At 33.3% G+C, this 22099-nt stretch overlaps 1 protein-coding gene across 4 annotated transcripts; it reads right to left on the bottom strand.

The window, feature by feature from the left end:
* Positions 1–338: 338 nt before the first annotated feature.
* LOC131950185 (mitochondrial coenzyme A transporter SLC25A42) lies at positions 339–20159 on the bottom strand. Of its 4 annotated transcripts, XR_009388295.1 has the most exons (11): positions 20024–20159; positions 18717–18847; positions 14663–14741; positions 13250–13351; positions 12100–12208; positions 9459–9642; positions 8734–8850; positions 7172–7323; positions 5402–5524; positions 2194–3144; positions 339–1666 (listed from the first exon to the last, which is right to left on the bottom strand). XR_009388295.1 is itself a non-coding variant. In XM_059312240.1 (10 exons), exons 3-10 carry the CDS (start codon positions 14729–14731, stop codon positions 2930–2932), a joined length of 1071 nt encoding a protein of 356 aa, XP_059168223.1. In that variant the 5' UTR covers positions 14732–14741; positions 18717–18847; positions 20024–20159; the 3' UTR covers positions 1945–2929. The 4 variants fall into 4 exon arrangements, 3 of the variants coding, with proteins under 3 accessions (XP_059168223.1, XP_059168224.1, XP_059168225.1); XM_059312240.1 differs by lacking the exon at positions 339–1666 and having other exon boundaries at positions 1945–3144; XM_059312241.1 differs by lacking the exons at positions 339–1666; positions 18717–18847; positions 20024–20159 and adding an exon at positions 15209–15328 and having other exon boundaries at positions 1945–3144.
* Between the last annotated feature and the right edge of the window lie 1940 nt (positions 20160–22099).

The following is a 22099-nucleotide window of genomic DNA, read 5'->3' as shown; positions in this document are numbered from 1 at the left end:
GAATATAGTGGAAGAAAGTTTTCTTATATCTAACTTGTGCTATATCAATGCAGAACAAATTGTGAAAATAGTGAAGATAGGAAAAATGTAAGGTACTCTACATCCGTGCTGCAGAATTATTTAATGTGATTTAATTTAACACATTAACATAAATATGTGAAGTTGTACACTATACAAAAAATAGACATGTTAATATTTCTTTGCACGAAAAGTAACAATTAAATATTGTAAAAAAAAACTTTTGCAAACCTCTGTAGACAATGATTTAACCTTATTAATTTTAATAAATTCTAAAATTCTCCTTTCCATACTGAAGCAAATATTTTACCGTGTTTGAATACATTCTAAATATATACATGCAGCTGTTAATACTTACGTTATTTTAATACAACTACTAGGGACTAGGATGACAGTGAATTATTTAAACATTACCATCTGGTTAAAAAACAAACTTATTAAAACTAGTTTTATGGTTTATAAAGGCACTCATATTCAAATAGATCAGAATAATTAAAATGTACTTAAGATTTCCAATACACAAGTTTCAGAGCAGTAAATTCTATGAAGTATTTTTTAATGAAACCTGAAATATCTAATATCAGCTTTGTAATATTTTACCAGTTGATTATTTTAAGTGTGAAAAAAGTATCAAAAGTCCATTTATATTAAAAATTATATTAATGATATTTATTTTCCTCTTAAAAACTTAGTCAACATGCACAGAAAAAGACCATATTTTGTTTTCTGTTTCTCTAAATTTTCTTAAAATAAGTTCTTCTTCATCTCTCACTTATATTAAAAAATACACAACACAGGACATTAAACCCATGTGGGGAAAAAAGAAATCTTCCTAAATACATTTCAACTTTATTAACACCATTTTGTGTTGGCCAAATCCTTGTAATTAAAAATAATTTTCAATCGTAGGTTTTGAAACATTTTAAATAAGTACTTTTCTTAAAACAGAAAAACATGTATGTGACTTGATTTTTGTTTTTTAAAAAGTTTTGTTTTTCTCTCTTTTCCCTTTCAGCTTGTAGATTTCATCAAATAACTACAACAAGGTAGTTTTTTTAACGATTGTTTACAAATTGAAATTTACATCACTTGAGATGTTATAAACTACTTGTATTTGTTAATCACCAGTTTAGTTTTTCAACAGCAGTAATTTTTTTTTTTATTTGCCTTTAATTTTTTTTAATGTAAAAGATAAATTTATGTTCTTCTGCAAAAACTGTATATCTTTCATTTTAATAAGTTTTTAAGCTCTTTCCTTAAAGCAATATTTACATTTTTTAAATGTAGATCATATGTTGGAAAAAAAAAAGTAAATAAAATGTACAAGAACTCAAAAAAATGTCAACAGATTCTTTCAACTATTAAAAAATATTTTTATTTTATGACTATAGCAATAGACTATTCATAATACTGTTGCTAGCTCATCCAACTAATGAATGAGTTTGTGCAAAAAACTTTGGGTATCTATTTGTAAGTTCCTTCTTTTACTCTTCATTAAATTATTCTTTTAAACAGCACTCATCATTTCTGTCAAAGTAGACTAGCTTGTAAAACTATTCATCTATTTAACAATGCCCATTAGTAAGTCCACTTAGGCTAGTTTGTAAAATTAATCATCTGTTTAATAATGTTCATTAATTATGTCCACCTTGGTTAGTTAGTAAGTCCACTTAAGCTAGTTTGTAAAATTAATCATGTTTAATAACAGTGCTCATTAATTATGTCCACCTAGGCTAGTGTGTAAAACTAATAATCTGATTAACATTGCTCATTTATAAATTCAATCTAGGCTAGTTTATAAAACTAATTATCTGTTTAACAATGCTCATTAATTAATTCAACCTAGGTTACTGTGTAAAACTAATTATCTGTTTATCAGCACTCATTAACAAGTCCCAACTAGGCTAGTGTTTTATCTGTTTAACATTGCTTGTTAATTAATTCAACCTAGGCTAGTTTATAAAACTAATTATCTGTTTATCAACACTCATTAATACGTCCCAACTAGGCTAGTGTGTAAAACTAATTATCTGTTTAACAATGCTCATTAATTAATTCAACCTAAGCTAGTTTGTAAAACTAATTATCTGTTTATCAACACTCATTAATATGTCCCAACTAGGCTAGTGTGTAAAACTAATTATCTGTTTAACAATGCTCATTAATTAATTCAACCTAGGCTAGTTTGTAAAACTAATTATCTGTTTATCAGCACTCATTGACAAGTCCCAACTAGGCTAGTGTTTACAGTTGTATACAGTTGAAATCACAAATATCACATGACAATCAGTTTTCTATACACACGGGGATATTTTTATCAAAACCGTCTAAACACGAATCACAAAAGGCATCAATATATCACCCCAGCAGTGTATACCACAATCTGTTATACCACAATCACAGATTGTGGAAGGTTTGTGTCAGGATTGTACCCTCGTAAGAACACTTTCTCCTCGACGCACAAACTGCTGGTCTCAATCATTACAAGCAAATGTTTCTCGTTCCAATCCTCGACTCACAAACTGCTGGTCTCAATCATTACAAGCAAATGTTTCTCGTTCCAATCCTCGACTCACAAACTGCTGGTCTCAATCATTACAAGCAAATGTTTCTCGTTCCAATCCTCGACTCACAAACTACTGGTCTCAATCATTACAAGCACATGTTTCTCGTTCCAATCCTCGACTCACAAACTGCTGGTCTCAATCATTACAAGCAAATGTTTCTCGTTCCAATCCTCGACTCACAAACTGCTGGTCTCAATCATTACAAGCAAATGTTTCTCGTTCCAATCCTCGACTCACAAACTGCTGGTCTCAATCATTACAAGCAAAAGTTTCTCGTTTCAATCCGTCGTACTGGAAAATTCCAAAAAGAATTTTTTAAATAATTTCTAAACGTCAACGTCGGCTCATGTTTTCTTCGAGTCGTCCTGAAAGTATGGAAGTTTACGCAACCAATGCTTGAGTATGTCAAAGGTTGTGAAGCTGACCCCGACAGCGATTGGTCCTTTAATCCAGTTCATGCTCAAACCTTTGTACATCCCTCGTATAAACCCCTCCTCCTTCACTATGAGCCGTGCTGTGTTCATGATAGAGGTGTAGTCGTGAATGTGACCAGTGACTCCTGTTGTAAACAGAAAAAGTGCTTAGCTATAAAAAATTTAAAGTGCGTACGAAACATTTTTTTTTAAATATAAATTAAGGGCTTAGTAAAAAAATGGAAAGGTGTGGTTGGGAGGTGGAACACATGAGTGCTAGCCCAAAATCTTAAGTTCAAATCTCAAGCGTGATTTTGTGGGACGTTAGTGAGCCCAAATAGTTTGAGTGGAAACCTATTTCAGGTTAGGGAAATAACAGGTGGCGGGGCTTAAAAGTGGCAACACTAACCATTTCAAGTTACAGAAATATTTAAACTCTAATTCATCTGTCCTATTGACCATGAGGTCTGAGAGGATAATATTACATCTGCTGGAAAAAACCCAATGATTTTAGAGTTGTTATGGGGTAAATTTAGATCCCCGGGCACATGAGTCTGTTATCTTCCCATCTAAGAGAGAAAACTCCAAAATCAAAAAACTGATAGGGTCAGTAAAGATCATGGTTGCTAAACAGAAAAGTCCAGAGTTCGAACCCCAAGACAGATGAGGCTTATTAGCTGGGGACAGCAACCCATCTATGAGAAAATTTAAAATCAAACAACTGCTGCCTTGTAATTTGTTTTTGGATGAAACAAGGCTTTGGAAGCAAAATCAGGAAGAAAAGTAGGCTGAAATTTGAGTCGACAGGCCAATCCTGTCCAACATTACTGTGGTGCTGTAAATTGTATGAAACGTGCATGTGGAACAGTGTAGGCTGTGTTTGTAACCTTATTGTTGCATTGTTTGACAGTGTAGGCTGTGTTTGTACCCTTATTGTTGTATTGTTTGACAGTGTAGGCTGTGTTTGTACCCTTGTTGTATTGTTTGACAGTGTAGGCTGTGTTTGTACCCTTATTGTTGTATTGTTTGACAGTGTAGGCTGTGTTTGTACCCTTATTGTTGTATTGTTTGACAGTGTAGGCTGTGTTTGTAACCTTATTGTTGTATTGTTTGACAGTGTAGGCTGTGTTTGTACCCTTGTATTGTTTGACAGTGTAGGCTGTGTTTGTACCCTTATTGTTGTATTGTTTGACAGCGTAGGCTGTGTTTGTACCCTTATTGTTGTATTGTTTGACAGTGTAGGCTGTGTTTGTAACCTTATTGTTGTATTGTTTGACAGTGTAGGCTGTGTTTGTACCCTTATTGTTGTATTGTTTGACAGTGTAGGCTGTGTTTGTACCCTTATTGTTGTATTGTTTGACAGTGTAGGCTGTGTTTGTACCCTTATTGTTGTATTGTTTGACAGTGTAGGCTGTGTTTGTACCCTTATTGTTGTATTGTTTGACAGTGTAGGCTGTGTTTGTAACCTTATTGTTGTATTGCTTGACAGTGTAGGCTGTGTTTGTACCCTTATTGTTGTATTGTTTGACAGTGTAGGCTGTGTTTGTACCCTTATTGTTGTATTGTTTGACAGTGTAGGCTGTGTTTGTACCCTTGTTGTATTGTTTGACAGTGTAGGCTGTGTTTGTACCCTTATTGTTGTATTGTTTGACAGTGTAGGCTGTGTTTGTACCCTTATTGTTGTATTGTTTGACAGTGTAGGCTGTGTTTGTACCCTTATTGTTGTATTGTTTGACAGTGTAGGCTGTGTTTGTACCCTTATTGTTGTATTGTTTGACAGTGTAGGCTGTGTTTGTACCCTTATTGTTGTATTGTTTGACAGTGTAGGCTGTGTTTGTACCCTTGTTGTATTGTTTGACAGTGTAGGCTGTGTTTGTACCCTTATTGTTGTATTGTTTGACAGTGTAGGCTGTGTTTGTACCCTTATTGTTGTATTGTTTGACAGTGTAGGCTGTGTTTGTACCCTTATTGTTGTATTGTTTGACAGTGTAGGCTGTGTTTGTAACCTTATTGTTGTATTGTTTGACAGTGTTGAGTCTGGTTGGGTTTGTTGATGTGTATGTTGTTGTATAGAGTGAATGTGGGTAACAAGGGAAGCGACTGTCGAGGGACAGCGTGTGTTGACGTGTGTGTTGACATGTATGTTGTTGTACGGAGTGAGCGAGGATAACAAGGGAAGCCACTGGTCGAGTGTGCTGTGAGCGGGAGGAAGGAGGTGTGTTACAGTGGAAGTGGGCGTCGCACAGAATAAGAAAGAAGTATTGTATCAACATTGTCACTGAGATATAGTTGATATTACACCCTACTGATTCACCCAACTCATCTAACGACTTGTGCATAAATGTAATACTCCCAGACACTTACAATTAAAAACAAAGAAGAGAAAGAAAAAGAAAACCTTACCAGCAGTTTGCATTCTTCTTCTAACAATGTCCAAGGGATACGAGGCAGACTGGCCAACCATTCCAGCCACGGCACCAAACAACATTCTCTCTATGGGCGTTGGGTCTTTGCCTTTGTGGGTTTCTGAGAGAACCAAGAGAGGAATCAAAATATGCATAGTCTATAGACCTGACTGGGGCTGTGTCTAATTTTTAGATGGTTTCTATGAAATTGAGAAACCTGAACACTTATGTATATAATAAAACTGATTTATTTTTTTAATATCAATAAAAAAATATTCACGCACAAAATTATTGTATACTTAAATTAAACAGTCATTTAAATATCCCGAAGTGTCTTAAATTCACCTCCATTTTATTAATACTTTGTTACATACTTGAACCATTTACATTAACTTTATAATATCTGATTTTTATTTTACATTTATTTTTAACTTTTGCTGCTTTGATATAAGAAGCATGGTTAAGTGGTAGAGTGCATGAGCCCAATGGTCACAAGTTAGATTCCCAGAGTTTGAGTCTGTAGGATGTCAGTGAGTCTACCCAGCTTAGATAGGTACCTGACATTAGTCAGCGAAAGTTAAGGTACTGCATACACTATTCCTTCTTAAATAGAAAGAGATTAACTCTACTTCATCTGTCCCATTGAGAATTTTTCTCTAAAAGGGTATATAACCTTTTTAGCGCAATTTCCATTCTGGAGAATTGCGTTTATTAACCCGTCATTTCTGGATGTATGAATGTATGAATGAATGGATGGATGGATGGATGGATGGATGTGTGTCCGCAGCTTTAAGTCGTATCTTCTCCTCAACGAAGCAATATCGATGACTAGTTCCAAAAGCAATTATGTTAAGCAAGTTACGAGGATGAACATAGGCCATAAAAATTCCGGGTTTCTTTCATGGATTTCCCGGAAAAGCCAAACAACCTCGAAAAAAAGCAGTTTTTGGCCCATATCTCGGCAACCAGACCACTTAGCGACTTGAAACATGTACCAATCGATTCCTGCCATAATTTAGAACAATATTGCTGAAGAAAGTTTTCAAAAATATCCTTTCGTTCGGTCACAACAAATTTTTTGAATTAATTAAAATTTGGACCGAATTAGTAGGCATATTTATCCAACCACACCACACGCGTCATCACGTTCAATAGCTGCGCCATCACGTTCAATAGCTGCGCCATCACGTTCAATGGCTGCGTCATCACGTTCAGTAGGCGCGCAATGGTTTTTAGTCATGTAACTCTATTGTAAATAAATCATGTAAAATACTGAAAAAAATGTTAATAAAAAACGTTTTAATAACTAACCAATTGTTTTACTAACCCTGCTCTTGATTTACGCTACGACAGAGCTATTTTTAGATAACATAAGGAAATTGCGCTTAAATGTCACTAGACTTTTTAATTAACTTGTTTTTACTTAGCTATGAGGAATAAATCACCCAAAAAATAACAACTCAAGTGCTTTCTACACCTTTTGCATGCTTTAGGATGCGGTCACAGAAACAGACTAACTCTACTTTATCTGTACCACTGAACTTTTATCCTAAAAGGGTATTTTATTTTTTTACTTAGATATGAGGAATAAATAACCGACAAAATTTTGTTTTAACTCAAGTGCCTTCTACACCTTTTGCATGTGTTAGGATGGCCTGCGATGAAAACTTAATCTGTGTCAATGTATTTCTGTGTCAATGTATGTCTGCGTCAATGTATGTCTGTGTCAATGTATGTCTGTGTTAACGTATTTCCCACACTTGATTACCTGCATGAAATTTCTTTAAAGTTTCATATGTGAAGAAACTGGATCCTGAATACGGGATAGATCCAAGCATGGTGGGGGTGAACCCGCGGTAGATCGACCGTACTCCTTCTACACGTATCATTTTCATAAACACTTCCCCTATGTGATTGTACCTGGTCAGGTAAACATTAATAAACACATTTTCATAAACACTTCCCCTATGTGATTGTACCTGGTCAAGTAAACATTAATAAACACATTTTCATAAACACTTCCCCTATGTGATTGTACCTGGTCAAGTAAACATTAATAAACACATTTTCATAAACACTTCCCCTATGTGATTGTTCCTGGTCAAGTAAACATTAATAAACACATTTTCATAAACACTTCCCCTATGTGATTGTACCTGACCAGGTAAACATTGATAAACACATTTTCATAAACACTTCCCCTATGTGATTGTACCTGGTCAAGTAAACATTAATAAACACATTTTCATAAACACTTCCCCTATGTGATTGTACCTGACCAGGTAAACATTGATAAACACATTTTCATAAACACTTCCCCTATGTGATTGTACCTGGTCAAGTAAACATTAATAAACACATTTATATTCATCTACTAAATTTGATTTGCAATATTTTGTAGAGTAAACTTAATCCGTCGATCAATTAATTAATACACAAATATGCTTAGTCCACCTACAAATTAATTTTAAAAATATGCAGTCTATCAATTAATTAATAAAAAAGTATGCATAGTCCATCAATTAATTAATTTTAAAAATATGCATAGTCCTCAATTAATTAATAAAATATATGCATATGAAAATTAATAATCAACTAACTATACGATTTGTAAATTATCGTATAGTAAAACTGTATGTTTCAACTTACTAATCAACAGCAGAGCAAATAAAAGCCAAACTGAGTAAATTCCTTGGCTGTAGTCATGGAATACACTAGCTAGGATGTGCACCCGACGTGTAAAGGGAAGTAAATATGTCTGGCAAGGGAATTTACTAAATGCTACATCACCAAGGGTCACAGAAACAACTTTTTTTTTTGCCCCTTTTTCGGTACAGTAGTATTTGAAAAGGTACTGCAGGAAACTGTATTCTCATGCCCCATTTCCACCCCACCCTCTCTACCCCAATCCAGCTGTTCAATTATAAAAAAAACCAGTACAGCAACTAATTTAAAAAGTCAAAATTTAATGGAGTTATTTGACAAGGCCACTTGCCAAACCTGCAAAGTCCATTTATGGAAAATAACAAGTTACTCTTATAGCCATCTTCATCGGCAATTAAAATAGTATACTAATTTTTTATCCAAAAGGTATACATTAAAATAAATTATATAATGGTAAAATATCAAAAACCCTAGGAATATTAACCAAAATAAATTTAAAAGTCGATTTCCTCAAAATCAATCAGATGTGGCTAACTCCAAATTTTTAATTAATATACCTCACAATAATTTCTTCATTGAATTTAATTTTAAAAAGTTCTCAGTTTAAATTATCGTTAACCAAATTTCTTATTACTGCTAGAATAAGAATTTTTAAAAAAAACTAACGTCTCTTTGGGAGTGACAGCCATACGGGCCCTACACAGATCCAGTGGGTAGGTGAAGGCCACAGAGGTCACGCCTGCTAAAGACCCTGCCAGGAACCGTAAGTGTGGAGGTAAATGCCTGCAGAAAAGAAGGAAGAAAAAAAAAGCTTTTTTTATCTCCCCTTTTCAAAAAAACAAATCAACATTAGCTTATGTTTTTTCAATCATAGTTAAAATACATTTATGAAAGAAAAGCGTTATATTTAGGCTAACAAAATACATCTACTACAAAAAACAGAATATATTATATAATTATGTAATTTTGGAGATCAATTTACATCAAAGCCTACAGTTAAAACAGAAATTCCTTTGACTGTAATCTATTTGAAAAGGTAATATTGTCCCTAAAATCCAGCACTTATAAAGTATTTATACCTGCTTAATAATAATTACTTAATAAAATTTTTATCAGATTTTGATCTGTGAATGTTGAAAATATTTATATTAAAAAGAATAATGAAAACATCTCTACATTACAAATAATTGGGAAAAATCAACACTCTTAAAGAATTTTCTAGAAAATAAAATACAAAGTAATGGAGTAAAATTGTAGCTTTCAGTGCAGCTTAAAAAGCAGTTTTAACATATAACAATTCTTTTATAAAACTGATAGACACAAAAAAAACATGTTAAGCTTAATGAAACTGAAAAATTTTTTAAAAATTGAGAAAAAAAAAGACCACTGACTTTTTATTGTTGAAGTTCAACCAAAGTTTATACTGCTCGTGGGAGCTGAACTGGATGGCAGCGTATGGTATAATCCTGACCAGGGTGGCAGAGTTGCCCCTCCATAGGGACAGGAAGCCTGACTCTTTCACAGTCTGGTACAGGAAGTGGATGGCTTCTCTGGCGGAGAATCTCTTGTTGGCAACTGGGGGTTCAAGGGTAACAGGTTTTAGTGGGGTTTCAAGGGTAATGGGTTTTACATAACTGGATTAACTAAAATATTGTATGGTCTAATTGATGAAAACTTAAGAACAAGAACATATACAGAGTTATATTTGATAAAAATGCAAAATTGCTACTGATATAAACTTTACCTGCAACTTAGGTATACGCATTTTTAGATTATTGTTATGTCATGCAGCTAGCCTTTGGGGCTAATACAGCAGATAAAGTAGAATTCATAAGTTTGCCACTGCATAGAGGGGATAGTCTGGTCAGCTCTAGGCCAAGCTATGTTTACTTCCCCAAAGTCAGGTACCCATAACAGCTGTCATTTGAGGGACACAACCCACTCAAACACAAATTTAACTTGAGACTTGTGGTTTATTAATCACACCCTTTACCAAATAATGTGCTGCCATATCACATCATTCCTATATAAGCTGTAGTCACGGCATAAGATAAACTCTATTTCATCTGTGCAATTGTCTACAAGGTTGAAAGGTAGAATTAACTTGTACAAAAAATTATATTACTTTTACCTATTACTAGTATATATTTATCTATTAATACAATCATATATTACCTACATTTTTTAACAGATATGCGCATTATCCTAGCCTATGATAACATTGTTAATTGTTTTAAATATAAAAAGCACGCTTTTCACCTTATTAATTACCACATTTATTATGTACACCATGCTATGTAATATTTGAAGCTTCTCATTTATTATGTACACCATGCTATGTAATATTTGAAGCTTCTCATTTATTATGTACACCATGCTATGTAATATTTGAAGTTTCACATTTATTATGTACACCATGCTATGTAATATTTGAAGTTTCACATTTATTATGTACACCATGCTATGTAATATTTGAAGTTTCACATTTATTATGTACACCATGCTATGTAATATTTGAAGTTTCACATTATGTACACCATGCTATGTAATATTTGAAGTTTTACATTTATTATGTACACCATGCTATGTAATAATTGAAGTTTCACATTTACTATGTACACCATGCTATGTAATATTTGAAGTTTCACATTTATTATGTACACCATGCTATGTAATATTTGAAGTTTCACATTTACTATGTACACCATGCTATGTAATATTTGAAGTTTCACATTTATTATGTACACCATGCTATGTAATAATTGAAGTTTCACATTTACTATGTACACCATGCTATGTAATATTGGAAGTTTCACATTTATTATGTACACCATGCTATGTAATATTTGAAGTTTTACATTTATTATGTACACCATGCTATGTAATATTTGAAGTTTCACATTATGTACACCATGCTATGTAATATTTGAAGTTTCACATTTACTATGTACACCATGCTATGTAATATTTGAAGTTTCACATTTATTATGTACACCATGCTATGTAATATTTGAAGTTTCACATTTACTATGTACACCATGCTATGTAATATTTGAAGTTTCACATTTATTATGTACACCATGCTATGTAATATTTGAAGTTTCACATTTATTATGTACACCATGCTATGTAATATTTGAAGTTTCACATTTATTATGTACACCATGCTATGTAATATTTGAAGTTTCACATTTATTATGTACACCATGCTATGTAATATTTGAAGTTTCACATTTATTATGTACACCATGCTATGTAATATTTGAAGTTTCACATTTATTATGTACACCATGCTATGTAATATTTGAAGTTTCACATTTACTATGTACACCATGCTATGTAATATTTGAAGTTTCACATTTACTATGTACACCATGCTATGTAATATTTGAAGTTTCACATTTATTATGTACACCATGCTATGTAATATTTGAAGTTTCACATTTATTATGTACACCATGCTATGTAATATTTGAAGTTTCACATTTACTATGTACACCATGCTATGTAATATTTGAAGTTTCACATTTATTATGTACACCATGCTATGTAATATTTGAAGTTTCACATTTACTATGTACACCATGCTATGTAATATTTGAAGTTTCACATTTATTATGTACACCATGCTATGTAATATTTGAAGTTTCACATTTACTATGTACACCATGCTATGTAATATTTGAAGTTTCACATTTACTATGTACACCATGCTATGTAATAATTGAAGTTTCACATTTACTATGTACACCATGCTATGTAATATTTGAAGTTTCACATTTATTATGTACACCATGCTATGTAATATTTGAAGTTTCACATTTACTATGTACACCATGCTATGTAATATTTGAAGTTTCACATTTATTATGTACACCATGCTATGTAATATTTGAAGTTTCACATTTATTATGTACACCATGCTATGTAATATTTGAAGTTTCACATTTATTATGTACACCATGCTATGTAATATTTGAAGTTTCACATTTATTATGTACACCATGCTATGTAATATTTGAAGTTTCTCACTTTGAAAATTAATTTTGGTCCTGTCCAGTGGGGCAATGACAGTTTTAGCCAGGGCTCCCGCCATAGCTCCAGCTATCAAAGCTGTAAATACCTTGTGTTGATCAGCAACCTGGGGGAGATGTGATCAGTAGATGTAGCAGGATAAGTCAGGTTAATTTTTTACTAGCAGGATAAGTCAGGTTAATTTTTTTAGTAATAGGATAGTTCAGGTTAATTTTTTAGTAATAGGATAGTTCAGGTTAATTTTTTTAGTAATAGGATAGTTCAGGTTAATTTTTTAGTAATAGGATAGTTCAGGTTAATTTTTTAGTAATAGGATAGTTCAGGTTAATTTTTTAGTAATAGGATAGTTCAGGTTAATTTTTTTAGTAATAGGATAGTTTAAGTTAATTTTTTAGTAATAGGATAGTTCAGGTTAATTTTTTAGTAATAGGATAGTTCAGGTTAATTTTTTTAGTAATAGGATAGTTCAGGTTAATTTTTTAGTAATAGGATAGTTCAGGTTAATTTTTTAGTAATAGGATAGTTCAGGTTAATTTTTTAGTAATAGGATAGTTCAGGTTAATTTTTTTAGTAATAGGATAGTTTAAGTTAATTTTTTAGTAATAGGATAGTTCAGGTTAATTTTTTAGTAATAGGATAGTTTAGGTTAGTTTTTTAGTAATAGGATAATTCAGGAAAAGTAATTTAATATTTTTTTTTTGTTACAGGATATTTCAGTTTTAATAATTTGATATTTTTTATAAAAGGACAGTTGAGGTTAAGTAATTTTATGTTTTGTTTAACACGTGAGTTCCGATACAGTGATTTGATGGTTTGTTCAGATCTACTAGAATGAGGTTTATTGTTTGACTTTTTGCTTTCTGTATGGAAATCGTTGGCTCAGGAGATGCCTCCCATTAGACAGACAGGCCTTAACATGCAAACTCTTGACTGACTGACTTAGAAATCAGTTTGATTGCCATGTATTAGTCACTAGTGTAATTTTGTTTTTTCAGCTATAGTCACTTAATGGTTTGTTATTGTAGATTAATACACCAACAGAAATTTGATCTGTTTGATAGTTTGGCTAAAACAATGACTTTTATTAAATTAATTAAAACATTATATCAAGAATAGATAACTCTGGTCATGGAATGTGAGGAGTTACCTTCTCATTGATCTTGTGTTCCTCCTGATGATAATGCTCTTCATCTTTACCTCCCTCCCCAGCAATCTTGCTTCTAATTTTAGCCATGGGCAGAATGAGTACCTAAAGTTAAAACAGGCACAGCTTTTTTTTAAAAGCTAACAAATTCATGTTTAGGTACACAGTCAACGAAGATGTGTTAAGAGAGCTGGCCTTTGACATAAATATCTAAATATAATATGCTTTTAGCATACAAGTTGCTTCAAGTCTGGCATGAGATCAACAGTTTTGGGTGTTTTAATATGACAACCAGGTGTTCCTGTACCAAATAGATTGAGGGGGAAAAAAATTAATGAGTATTTTATGCCATAGGTCAAGTACGTGACATCACCTTTGATTTTAAAAACTTCAATTAGAAACATAGCCAAAGAATTAACCAAAAAAAATATAACTTGTTCTTTTATATTATTAATAAAATAAAAAAAAAATTTCTAAAAAAAATGTTAGTAACAAGGGAAAAAGTTAGTGTGCAACGAGTATTTTGTGTGCGCGGTGTTCTAAAAGTCTTATAAAATGATATATGTAATTTACAAAATGACTGCGCGGCAAATTTTTTTACAAAATGACTGCGCGGCAGTTGAAAGTTAGTGCGCTGCCGCGCAACAGCGCAGCTTAGAGGGAACACAGGTTAGTAGCCTCACAACTTACAGACAATGAATGTTAAACAATTGTCTTTAGATAGTGAGATTACCCTCTCTTTCTGTAATAGGTATAACCAACTCCAGTGGTGTAGTTAATCAAAGAAGATGACATCAGGATAATTAATCAAGCATTTCTCACACTTTGTCTGTCCGTCGTTCCTCCTTCCCCCCTCCCCCAACGGCCAGTTTGTTTTGTGGGTGAGGTGGCTTTAAGTCTCGCCCCCGTGAGTTTAGCAAGTGTTACTAACAATATCTGTTTTTTTTATTAACTGTTTATAAATATGCCTTATTGCAACTATCATTTTCATTTTAGTATTTCGTTTTGATATAAAACTTTAAATAATAGAATTGATGTTAATGCTTTAAGAATTGTATTATCTTAACCTTCAACCTTAGAAGGTTATGTATAAACAAATAAAGTTGTCTAATTTATTTTTTATTGCTAAAGATTACATGAAACATCCAAATTTTATGTGAAAGCAAACTGAAACATGTTTTAAAAATATGAAATATTAATGTAAAATAGAACAAGAAATTAGCAAACAAGTAATACAAATATAGAATGGTAATAAAACAAACTTACGTTGTTGTTTTTTTATCTGCCAAGATCACTAATAGCAATGATAGAAACACAACTAGCCTTTACAAATTTATATTTAATTTTTCTACAATTAATTTTACTAAAGTTAATTTTACTCATCAGATGAAAAAAATTTAAAGGAAAGATAACTACCTCAGCAGAGTTAACTGCCACAGGAGTTACTGGCTCTTTACTCACTGTAACCATGGCTCCATTATTCATATTTTATTGTCTGAAATAGCCATGAGAAAATAAGAAAATAGCCATGAAAAAATAAGAAAATAGACATGAGAACATAAGAAAATAGCCATGAGAAAATAAGAAAATAGCCATGAGAACATAAGAAAATAGCCATGAGAACATAAGAAAATAGCCATGAGAAAATTTTTAAAAAATAGCCTTGATAAGAAAATTGTTACGAGAAAATTAAAAAAAAAAAAAAAAAGATCAAATTAAAAAATAAAGAGATAAAAGAAAACCTTGAATATAAAAAAGCGTGAGAAACCATCTAAATATAGTCAGAAAATAATAATAAAAAAATGTGAAAAACATAAGAAAATGATGAAAATAGCAATAATGTAAAGTAAAAATTATAATCCATATTAATTAGCATTACATACTTAGTGTCATCAAAAATGGAAATTTCATTAGGCCTAGAATGTAAAGTTTGTACATGCCACTCAAAAAGAAACTATTTACTTTTCTTCAACTTCAACAATGTGATCCTTTCATTTTGTCCCCTTATTTTATTGTCCAAGTTTTTAAAATATTTGTTCTCTGCTCATATGAGTGCATTGCAAGACTGGTTTGTTTATAGTCTATTTTTAGAACAAAAAAAAGAACCTAGGTCACCATTTGTAAAGGTTAAAGTCCAAGGGGCAAACTCCACCTTGGAATTTGTATTCCTTTTATCTAGCTCTCATTGATTACCATCAGGCATATGATCAGTGAATCAACTATCTCAATGTGCACTTGTTTTTTTTTAGTGCAGACCAACACATGCAACTGTGTGAAGAAATTAGTTTATCACTTATTGGGTACTTTCCTGTTAAGTTACCATCAGGCATATGATCAGTGAATCAACTATCTCAATGTGCACTTGTTGTTTTTTAGTGCAGACCTGCACATGCAGCTGTGTGAAGAAATTAGTTTATCACTTATTGGGTACTTTCCTGTTACGCCCTAGATAGAGAAATCACTGACACAATTTGATTCTACTTACACAAACTCATAAACAAAATAGGTTATCTTTTTTCTGAATTGGGTGTTTGTTTTTCTTTTAAAACTCTAGACATGTTTAACAGTTTGATTCTTGGAATGAGCATTACCAATAACATTATGAAAAATAAACACTCATATTACACTTCTCTAGTCCTAAATCCTTAAAAAAAAAAATAAACTGCACTAACCAGCTCTAATTTAACAGTAAAATAAATTAGATAAAGAATATAGATAAGAATGGAAATATTTTTTAAATGTCTGAATGAACAATTTAACTTCATACTTTAAATCTAGATCACCAGCAACAAAACACTCACTCTAGCCATTAATGTAAACCTGAGCAGTGAGTAGCACTAACTCATCTAACCCTAACCCTAACCATGTAACCAGCTTTTGTTGGTTCTCTGGTTGATAGTAAGGAACCTAATTCTGTAAACAAGACTGACAGATAGATAAGAGAAAATAAAGAAATAGTCTAGCCTGTCATCTACCACACAAATCAGCCACATCATAAGTACCACAGGTAAACAATAGCAGCCACACCACAAGTACTACAGGTAAACAATAGCAGCCACACCACAGGTACTACAGGTAAACAATAGCAGCCACACCACAGGTACCAAAGGTAAACAATAGCAGCCACACAACATGTACTAAAGGTAAACAATAGCAGTCATGCCACAGGTACTAAAGGTAAACAATAGCAGCCACACAACAGGTACTAAAGGTAAACAATAGCAGCCACACAACAGGTACTAAAGGTAAACAATAGCAGCCACACAACAGGTACTAAAGGTAAGCAATAGCAGTCATGCCACAGGTACTAAAGGTAAACAATAGCAGCCACACAACAGGTACTAAAGGTAAACAATAGCAGTTACACAACTGGTACTAAAGGTAAACAATAGTAGTCACACAACTGGTACTACAGGTAAATAATAGCAGCCACACCACAAGTACTACAGGTAAACAATAACAGCCACACCACAGGTACCAAAGGTAAACAATAACAGCCACACCACAAGTACTAGAGGTAAACAAACACCACATCAAAGGTACTACAGGTAAACAATTGCAGACAGCATGGAGAAATTTAAACACTTTCTGTTTTGGTGACCTTGCAGAAAGAATAAAACATCTTCAGGTGATACATTCACACACATTCTGTGAAGATACCTGTAGTTCCTAAACCTGTCACAGACACTTAACCAGTGCTTTATGACTTAACAGAATGAATTTTTTTCCAACCCTATTCAAATACCACTGGCTGTAAAATAGGACAACTTGGGTTCAAAGGTTATAATGTGTACTAGGACAGACATGTTCTTACAGTACTCTCTAGCACATACATGTTTGTTGGGAAAAGTGAACACACTGCTAATTGTACCAATGGCAATTTTATTTTTAACATATGGTACAAGTGAACTAGTTGCTAAGTGTACTAATGACAATTTTTAAAAGATCTTTAGAATTAATGTAGATTTTATGCTTCAATAAAAATTCAGATGTTTAAGAATAATTTAAAGAAAAAACTCAAAGTGATCTGAAATGTTATAATTTGTCCAATGTTTTAGACTATGGCAGGGGCTAGTGATAGAATTAGGTTGCTACTAAAGTATTGCTATTTACATGTCGCAAATCGCAATATAAACAGAAAGTTATATATATTGCTATTTCAGTAACTAAGTCTGCTTTTACCCCCACTACACACAATTTACATTCTCAAATTAAAGTGTTAATTTTATCACTTTTTGTGACTGAATGAAAACAAAGGCTCGTTGAAACTAAAAGAATTTAATAATATCTACACTATCTACACCTAACACAGTCTATTCTAAACACAAAACACACAAGCTAGTAAAACTATGATACAGTGGCTAAATACTAGTATAAACCTAACCTGTACTAACCATGGAGATCTGGACAAATCTGAGGTAATCACACACGTTTTTATACACCTTATATACCCTTACATAAACTGGTACAAACCGAACTATTACAACTCACAGCACGAGAAATGAACAAGGACGAACGGAATAAGGTAACAGGTACAACAACATACACCCCCATTCATCCGCTTTCACTACAGTGTTGAAGCAAAATATCCGTTGGTGTTAATTAATACTAGTCAAGTATGTGACCCACTTATTAGTGTTGCCAAGTATTGATTTGTTGTTCTGCTTTTAAAAACAATGCTAGGGTCACATTAAAATTGTATGACCTTAGATTTTGCAGAGTCAACCCAAATGTGGTCTGGCTCTCTTGATTGAATAAATTTAGAAATTAGATGTATGTAGGTTTATAATTTTAGGGTGGTTTTTTAAGGAAATGCTGAGCTGTCAACATTTTAATAAAGGATATTAAAACTGTTCTAAAAAAAATACAGTTCTAAATAATGTATTTCACATTGCAAATATATTTTTTATTTAAAAGGTTGTCCATAAATGCTGTGCTTAGCTGTCAATTTTAATTCCTCCCTACAGCATGGCCAGCCACATTATCATCACTAAAAGGCCTACACTTGTACTCTTAAGGGGGAATGTTGATTGCAACATGGCTGGGATGCTAATCATCTCAATGCATGTCATGTTTTGGTTTGCCATGACCTATGGTACATTTAATTCATCTGTGAATTGCTAGAGCTAATAAATCTATAAGACAGAAAAGGGGTTACAAAGTTTGGCACTGTATAACAGGGGATGAAAAAATCATCCATAATGTATTAATGAGCTTAAACTTAACTAAAATTATTTATTTAATTCACATTAAGGGTCAGGATGGAGAGGAGCAATACCAACAAAAAAAAAAAAAAACTTTCAATTTGACTTGCATTACTCACAATTACAATTAACATTATATATATAGGCCTACAGCCTGATGGAGTTCATAAGCTAATTTACTAAAGTGATAGAATATTGAATATGCCTATAGATACATTAGATAGGATTAGTGACTAGATCTACAAGTTTAAAATTAGGCTACTTACTTTACAACATATACAAATCACATGTAGATCTTTAACTTTATTTAGATCTAGACTAGACCTTATGTCAAAGTCCCTGGTCTAAAGTTTCCAGTTGTTGAAAATCAGACAGTTGAGACACAGTTAGGTGTCATCTAGAATATTGACAAACTTATGAAAAGCAGTTCATGTGTAGGCCTAATAATAATAATATTCCATAATATTGTGTAAGAATGTTAAACCTAAGAGGTTTTTTTTATTGTTTGTGTTAGGCCTACTTAAAAAGATGATCTACTTTTTGAAGAAGACATAGGCCTAATTTTAATTAAACTTTAAGATCTAGATCTTAGACTACTCAACTACATTTGACTATACTTGCCAACTTGGCCTTACTTAGCAGACTCGAGCTAGATCTAGATCTATTCTAGCTAGAATTAGAATTTAATTATTAATTATCACTTGAGATTAGACTTAGATTCTGGTCTAACTAAATCTAGATCTATCCTAGGCCTAATCTAGGCCTATAGACTATAGAATATATAAATCTATATTCTAAAAATCCATATGGTTTAAAAATTGGTAATCTATCATTTTAGGTATGTAAAATCGCCCGCGGCTAGTAATGTACAAAAAAGTTACATCATTGTCAAGGCTTTAATAGAAGTATATTGTGATATATTTGTGTCAAATATTATAGATTAATGAATAATAAACCTAAATCAATGGCTAAATATATCAATATTGAATTGAATAGGCCTATAGGCAAGAAATTAACTTTAAACAGCAGTGTTTGCTAGCAGGATTTGCTATATAAAAAGCGGCCATCTGTAAGTTAGAGTGGCCTCCCCTGAATCTTGCACTATAAGTTTACAATTAAAAAAATAAACAAGATGGCTGCTATAGTAAATGAGCACGGTTGCATCTGTTAGAAACATCGCTAGTCTTCATTTATTACTGAAAAGTTTTAATTCAGTTGTTTAAAAATAAAAACAGGTAGATCTACATAAATTAAGCAAGGAAACATTTTTTGTATTTTTCAAAACAAATCCTCCTCAAAATGTGAAATAATTATTAAAATAAAATTTAAGGAGTCACCTGTTTTTCACATTACTAGTTGCGGGCGATTTTACGTACCTAAAATGATAGATCACCTAAAAATTAAATGCATCAACATAGGCCTATTCAGTTGAATTAACTCTTGTAAAACAAATTGCACTGCTGAGAAAACAAAGTACAACGCTGAGGTCGAATTTTACTTCGACTACGACTACGCTAGACTAGACTACCAATGGCTAGCTCTTGGCTAACAATTAATTAGATGTATAATTTACATTCAATAAGCGTGAATATAATTTTTGAGTGAGCGTCGGAGTCGTTCCATCTCCCAATAAACATGAGACTATTTATCTAGTTACTATTCTAGAGTCTAGACGTCTAGACTAGATCCAAATTCTAAACTTAAAACGAGAGTGAACTATGGTCGGGTCGACTGTAAACAAAATATATAGATCTAGTAGCTTCCCCTTGGTTGGGCTATTAATAGATCTAGTAATTTTTCTCATTTGGATTTTTTATTTTAAAATAAAAAAAAAATAACAACTATATCTCTAGATCTAGTTCTAGATCGAAATCTAAATATATAGATCTATATAATTCACACAATTTCAACAATATTTAATATTCTAATTACAAAAGAAATACACTTTATATAAGAAAAAAATGTATGCCCATAGTACGTTGAACAGTAGTATTCATGATGGTTATTACCATATTATGGCAAAGAGACTATCAACATTAACCTAATTTACCGTAAGGTCGTTCTCAAGGATTTAAAGATGGGATAAAATTTCGAGACCATTTCTTATTCCAATGGCTTTATAAATCGGAAATTTTTTATAATATAAGCGTAAAATATTGAGTTTTTATTTTCTCTCTATACTGCCACTTTTATTTATATTACCGTTAAAAACCGTGCGGCGTCAATTCGGCCAATGACGAAACAGCCCCGTCAAAACGACCCCGACTAAACGACCCCGTCAAAACGACCCCGTCAAATCGGCCCCGTCAAAAGGGCCAGCGACATATGGACCCCGTCATATAGGCTCCCGACACATAGGCTCCCGTCATTTAGGCTACCGACAAATAGGCTCCCGTTATATAGGCTCCCGACAAAAGGGCTCCAGTCAATAAGGCTCCTGACAAATAGGCTCCCGTCAATTTGGCTCCCGACAAATAGTCTCCCGTCATTTAGTTTTTTCCACAAAACGGCCCCCGTCATTACGACTCCCGACAAATAGGCTCCCGCCATTTAGTTTCTCCACAAAACGGCCCCCGTCATTACGACTCCCGACAAATAGGCTAGCGTCATTTTGGCTCCCGACAAAAAGGCTCCTGTCAATTTGGCTCCAGACAAAAGGACCACTGACACAGTGGCGTAGCTACCGTAAAGCTAGCGTAAGCAAGGCATGGGGGCCCAAGGCACATAGGGGCCCTTTTCCCTCATAAAAAATTAAAACTTTTACAATGGAATTTTAATATTTGTTACATATAAATAATTTTAAAAAAGAAAAAGGTTAAAAGTTCCAAAAAGCCCCCCCCCCCCCCCCCCCAACGTTTCGGCAGTGGGATTCAGTGTTTGTGGGTCAAACAGAGCCCAATTTTTATAATAACACTACAGGCTATATCACTTTGTCGTGCAAGACATTGAGAGAATCAGCCTATAAATAAACTTTTTAGCAGTAGTAGTAGTAGGCATGCATAATAATATAGTATAAATACATAATCAGGACATATAAAATACAAAATGTTGCCTTCAGAATATTTATATATTAAAAAATATCCATCGTAAGTAGAAGTTGAACTCTTCGTTTAACTCCTCTGTAGCCTAACGCAGAGGCGTAGCGAAGGCGAGGCGGGGGGTGCGGACCGCAACGGGGGACACCATTTAGGGGGGGTGACACCAAAGGCAAAAAATAGCAAAATATATAGAGAAAAAGTTGAGGGTGTGGGGGTGCAAATCGAAAGTTTGGGGGGGGGGGGTGCAAATCGAAAACTTGAAAGTTTGTCCCCGGGAAGGGTCGCAACGCCTCTGGGGGGGGGGGGGTGACACCATTAAGTGCCGTACCGGGTGACACCCGACCTCGCTACGCCACTGTGCTTGTAGGTTATCAAAACAAAATGCTGTTATCATGTTAACATTATGTATATCATACATTCAGAGCCGGCGTTAGGGGGTGGCAAACGGGGCGGCCGCCCTAGGCCCCGCGCCTGAAGGGGCCCCGCGCTTGTTATTTTTATTAGTCATTATCTTAATTAGTTTGTAAACTTAAATTGTTGCTGAATTCAATGGGGAAAAAACTAAATGGTCGAATGCCGAAGTTGTTGATTGTTTTAACTGAGGCCACGGT

The sequence above is a fragment of the Physella acuta genome, unplaced genomic scaffold (genome assembly GCF_028476545.2).
Source record: "Physella acuta isolate Inbredline_101_S28 unplaced genomic scaffold, ASM2847654v3 ptg000743l, whole genome shotgun sequence".
Taxonomy (NCBI): Eukaryota; Metazoa; Mollusca; class Gastropoda; family Physidae; genus Physella; species Physella acuta.
Note: the sequence above shows the minus strand (reverse complement) of the source record. Positions and strands in the feature narration are given on the sequence as shown.

Bases quoted from the DNA above. Each gene is read 5' to 3' on its own strand.
- LOC131950185 (XM_059312240.1), bottom strand. From the start codon at position 14,731: ATGAATAATGGAGCCATGGTTACAGTGAGTAAAGAGCCAGTAACTCCT. The intron at 12,209-13,249 runs GTAACTCCTCAC...CATCTCCCCCAG, and splicing joins AACACAAGATCAATGAGAAG to GTTGCTGATCAACACAAGGT. The intron at 9,643-12,099 runs GTGAGAAACTTC...TTGAACCCCCAG, and splicing joins GACCAAAATTAATTTTCAAA to TTGCCAACAAGAGATTCTCC.